Source organism: Pteropus vampyrus, unplaced genomic scaffold (assembly GCF_000151845.1).
Source record: "Pteropus vampyrus isolate Shadow unplaced genomic scaffold, Pvam_2.0 Scaffold250, whole genome shotgun sequence".
NCBI classification, from domain to species: domain Eukaryota; kingdom Metazoa; phylum Chordata; class Mammalia; order Chiroptera; family Pteropodidae; genus Pteropus; species Pteropus vampyrus.
The window spans coordinates 670,662-675,593 of record NW_011889031.1 but is presented as its reverse complement, the minus strand read 5'-3'; the positions used below and the strand labels follow the sequence as shown (position 1 = coordinate 675,593).

The window sequence follows — 4,932 nt, the reverse complement described above, 5'->3', positions numbered from 1 at the left end:
TTTCAATATGTAAGTGTCTTGTAGAGTTGCCAGATTTAGCAAATAACACAGGACATTCAATTACATTTGGATTTATACCAACAAATAATTCTTCAATAATTGCGTAAGTACATCCCACGCAATATTTTGGACATACTTATACTAAAACACTATTTTTCTGAAACTCAAGTGTAACTCAGTATCCTGTACTCTAAGTATGTCCCAAATATTGTGCAGAACAGACTCATACTAGAGAGTTATTCGTCGTTCATCTGGAAGTCAAACGTAATTGATCGTCCCGTATTTTATCTGCCAACCCTAAAATGCTGGAGACTTTGCCAGAAGACAAAGTGGAATGTCATACACCTGCAGCGTCTTACGATGAGTGAGTCTGAATGTAAAAGTAGGGAATAGAATCCATTTGCTCGAGAACTGAAGGAAAATCAAAGAGCAGAGATATTCAGCGTGTGTCGAAACGGTCTGCCAAGCACATCATGCTCAAACGTAACACGGAGTTAGGGTCTACGCTCTGCCTTTTAAAGGAAAAGACAAGTCTGCCCTTGGAGCATGTGGGCTGGGCAGGAGAAAGATGTCAGGGATGCAGAAAAGCTCTATGTGAATCCAACCTGTGCATCAGGACATCTGGGTTCCCTGGCCCCCACCCGCTAAGTGCAGGTAGGACCCACGTCGTGACATCCCAGAAAGCCTCCAAGTTTCCCACGTGCCTCTGAGAATAGTTATGTCCTGTCGAGACTGCTCCAATGCCTGGCCCCACAGCCACCCCAGAATGAGAGCCTCTGAGAGAACTTCACATCCTGGCCCCCGGGGGTCCAGCCCCACACTGGGAGCCAGCCTCAATGCCTGTTTCTCTACAGGAAACCCTGGAGGACCTGGACAAGAACAAAGATGGCTACATCCAAGTGGATGAGTATATCGGTGAGTGGGACCTGAATCCCTCCCTGAGGATACCTGTCTCCTCCCAAGTCCAGGTGGCGGCCCAATGCATTATCACCAGTAAGAAAGCAAAGGCCCTCTGAAGTGGGGGCGGGGGTGCTGCTTGAGTTCATGCAGCCACCAAACGTTTATTGAGCACCTACTATGTGCCGGGCCCCAAAGTGTTTGTCGATCATCCACTGTATATCAGGTCCAGCAAATCTTTATCAAACACTTACTATGGGCCAAGCCCAGGAAACATTTATCAAGTACTTTTTGTGTGCCAGGCCAAAAAAGCATTTATCAAGCACCCACTGTGTACCAGGACCAGGAAACAGTTATTGAGCACCTACTGCATACCAGTGGTTGAGGATATAGCAGAGACTATCACACACCAAGGCCCTTCCTGGGAGGGTCTAGAGATTCCGCAAAATTGGGGTTCAGGAGCTGCATTTGCTTGCGGCGGGAAGTCAGGGAGCTTGTTTTGCATTTATCCAGCAAAGTGTAAATATCTCCTGTTAACTTGGGATGTTGGGGAACCCTTGTGACACCCCTAAATATCCCCATGGCCCTGCCTCTGTCCTTGGCCTCAAGGGGCAAAAATACATTGAGGGGAAAGCTAGCAAACATGGACGTTTTTCAAGTTCGAACACGTTTTTCTATAGAAGGTTTTTATGGAAAAAAACTTGCAGGCAGGACATTTTTATTTAAGCATTTTTTCCTTTTTGGTAAGAAGGAACTCAAGCATCACAGCTGAATCATAACAGTAGCTGCCACAGTCTGTGGTGACTGTGGTTAACATCTTGTAAATTCATTTAATCCCCCTCTTTATAGATAAGGAAGTGGAGGCCTTAAAAGAAGTGTCCAGAATAGGAAAATCCACAGAGAAAAAGAGATTAGTGGTTGCCTAGGGCCTGGAGCTAAGCGGGGGGTGGGGGGCAACTGCTTAATGGGAAAGGGGTGTCCTTTTGGGGTGATGAAATGCTCTGGAGCTAGGTGGAGATTGCACAGCATTGCCACTGCACTAAATGTCACTAATGGTGAGTTTTACGGTGTGGGCTTTTGACCGCAATATTAAAAAACGCACACACAACTCCCATTGACCATTGCTATCATTTCCTATAAGAGATGATGACTTAGTGCCATTTAAAAAAAGAAAAAAGGGAAGGAACCGTGCTGGCTGCTCCGAAAGGCTGACTGTGCCTACTGCATGGAGGTGACGCCCTCTGATGTTCCCTGGTCTGGTCCCCGAGGGGGTAATTAGCATTCTGTACTAATTATCCTGGCTAATTATTTCTGTCTGGTGTGGTGTAAAAAACTTGGAAATCCATCTGTGGAATACTTACTTTCTCCAAGTCAGCCCCTGGGGCAAAGTTTTGCAAACATTTACAAATAATGGGAACAAACCAGAGGCTCCAACCGTCATGGCCAGGTAGGTTCTTGGCGAGAGGTGAGGTGTTCTAAGTGTGGCTTTGTCGTATCTCGCCTGAAACATCTTCGCTCATCATTCTTTCATGTAGAGTGCCTACTATGTGTCAAGCACCGCGCCACACAATATGCAGTGTCTCATGCGGGCATCCATCAAACTGATGGATCGTTCATTCAATGACCCGATCAATCAATCGAGTCATGGTCACGTATAGCAGAGCAATCACCTGGAAGTCGGGCTTTGTTATTAAACCCATTGAAACGGAGGCAGCCGAGGCGGGAGCGCATCGGGGCGGCGGGGGTCTCGTGGTCAGGAGGCGTCAGAGCCGGGCCCGCCCCTGACGTCGCCCCTTCTCCGACGACCCAGCGGACCTGTACACGCAGGAGCAGGGGGAGGAGGAGCCGGCCTGGGTGCAGACGGAGCGGGAGCAGTTTCGGGACTTCCGAGATCTGAACAAGGACGGGCATCTGGACGGGAGCGAGGTGGGCCACTGGGTGCTGCCCCCGGCCCAGGACCAGCCGCTGGTGGAGGCCAACCACCTGCTGCACGAGAGCGACACGGACAAGGTGCGCCGCGGGGACCGCGCTGGGGACGGATGCCAGCCTGGCGCGCGGTCCCATGAGCGGGGCCCGGAGCTGCCAGGGTCCTTGTTTGGCATGGAGACCGGGAGGGGCCCGGGAAAGGGAGGAACAGAGACCTTGAGAAGGGGGCAGACACCCAAAAGTGAGGGGACAGGGACTCAGAGAGAGGGGCAGAGACCTACAAGGCACTGTGTTGTCCCCTCTGACCTCTGACCCTCGCTCCAGGACGGGCGTCTGAGCAAGGCTGAGATCCTGGGCAACTGGAACATGTTCGTTGGCAGCCAGGCCACCAACTATGGCGAGGACCTGACGCGTCACCACGACGAGCTCTGAGCACCAGCATGCCCACCACAGCCTCGTGGCCCCATGGAATGACCCGAGGAGGGGCCCCAGTGGCCAGGTCCCCCGCTCTGTGTCTGGCCCTGCAGGATGCAGACCCAGCCCCGGTGGCCCCTTGTGCCTGGGCTCTCCCAGGCCCACCGTCAAATTCTGTCCCTAAGACACTGCAGCCCCTCCCAGCCTTCCCGTCCGCCCCAGGCCTCTCACAGCCCTGAAGGACGAGGGACCACCCATTTCTGATTGGCAGGATCTCCCAGCCCAGGCCCCCCCAACGCCAAGCTCAGCCTCCAGGCGCCTCCACTGACCCCGCCAACCCCCATCAAGTGACAATCTGAGCCTCACTCCACACAGACAGGAGACACTCCCTCAGTGTGGCCTCACCCCACACTCGCCCGCCATGACTGCCAGAGAGGCAATAAAATCCGGTGTGGGGCCTCATCCGTGTGTCTCTCTGAGGGTGTCCTGGGAGCCTGGGGAGGAGCTGTGGGCTGTGACAGAGAGGGACGTGCTGGGATTTGGGAGGACTGTGGGCTGAAGGAGGGGACGAGGTATTTGAAGAGGAGGTTCTGGGTTTGAGAGTGTTCCTGAGAATGAAAAATGACACTAGAGCTCGGACCCAACGGTGAACAAGCCAGGCAGAGAGCTCTGCCTTCTGGAGAGCAGGTGACAGCGATGCTCGAGTGGCCAGGAGAGGCCTCACTGCTAAACCGAGTGAGGGAGCGAGCCCTGGGGACATCCAGCAGGAACAGCAAGTGCAAAGGCTCTGCGGCAGGTGGCGTTAGTTGTCAGCAAGGCCGTGCATGAACGGAGAGGTGAGGGTAGATAGGGAACCAGGACCAGGTCATACAGGGCTGGTAGGCGGGTCATCATGGTCCCGCTCTGATGGGAGAAGATCGAGGGCGGCAGAGCCCCAGAAAGATGGGACAGAATTTACTCAGTGAGCCAGCGATCCCTGGAGGGTTTTGAGAGAATGAATGTGAGCTGACTCAGGTGACAACAGCCTCTTTACTGTTGGTGGCGGGAGGGAGGCAGGGGTGGGAGGATAGGAGGACTAGACAGACATTTCTTCTTTCTGCAGCCCCATGAGACCTGCTGGGGAAATTCTCTAGAGTTAAGCATGGGCCTTAGTCTGTCCCAGTAAATCCACTTCTGGAAGCTCCCAAATGGAAATATAGCAATAAGCTCACAAAACGAAGGTTTGTAGCCGCTTTAATCATGTCTCAAACCGGAAACAACCCTCACGCTCGTCCACAGAAGGGGTAAGTGTACGGTGGGACCTCTGCCCAAGGGAAGCCACCGCAATGGGCAGGTGATCTCGAGGCGCCCCAGTGGCATGGATGAATGTCACAGATGTTCTGCGGAGCAAAAGAAGCCGAACACAGAAGCACATGCTACGTGATTCCATTTACAGGAAATTCAAGAACAGACAAAACTAACCTAAGAAGTGAGAGGTAAGTTCTCCCCTTGGTGCGGAGAACTGGAATGGACCCGAGGTGGGTTCTGGGGTGCTGAGCTTGAGCTGGGTACTGCTTCCCTGGGGCTGTGCAGCCTGTAAAACTTCACGCAGCTGTCCATGCAGAATGCGTCCGCCTTTATGCATGGCAGACTTCCAAGTTTGCTTTTAAAAAATCCCTGATTTTTAGGGCAGTAAAACTATTCCATATGATCCTG

At 52.7% G+C, this 4,932-nt stretch overlaps 1 protein-coding gene across 2 annotated transcripts in view; it reads left to right on the top strand.

Annotated features, from left to right (window-relative positions):
• The window catches only part of RCN3 (reticulocalbin 3), a 10,267-nt gene extending 6,575 nt beyond the window's left edge, over nucleotides 1-3,692 (top strand). Inside the window, exons 4-6 of one of the 2 annotated variants that reach the window (XM_023520131.1) lie at nucleotides 855-915; nucleotides 2,708-2,907; nucleotides 3,148-3,692. In XM_023520131.1, coding sequence (XP_023375899.1) covers nucleotides 855-915; nucleotides 2,708-2,907; nucleotides 3,148-3,255 — 369 coding nt within the window. In that variant the 3' untranslated portion in view covers nucleotides 3,256-3,692. The remainder of the gene's footprint in view (nucleotides 1-854; nucleotides 916-2,707; nucleotides 2,908-3,147) is intronic. The other variant, XM_011374538.2, reaches the window with a different exon arrangement.
• Nucleotides 3,693-4,932: the final 1,240 nt, after the last annotated feature.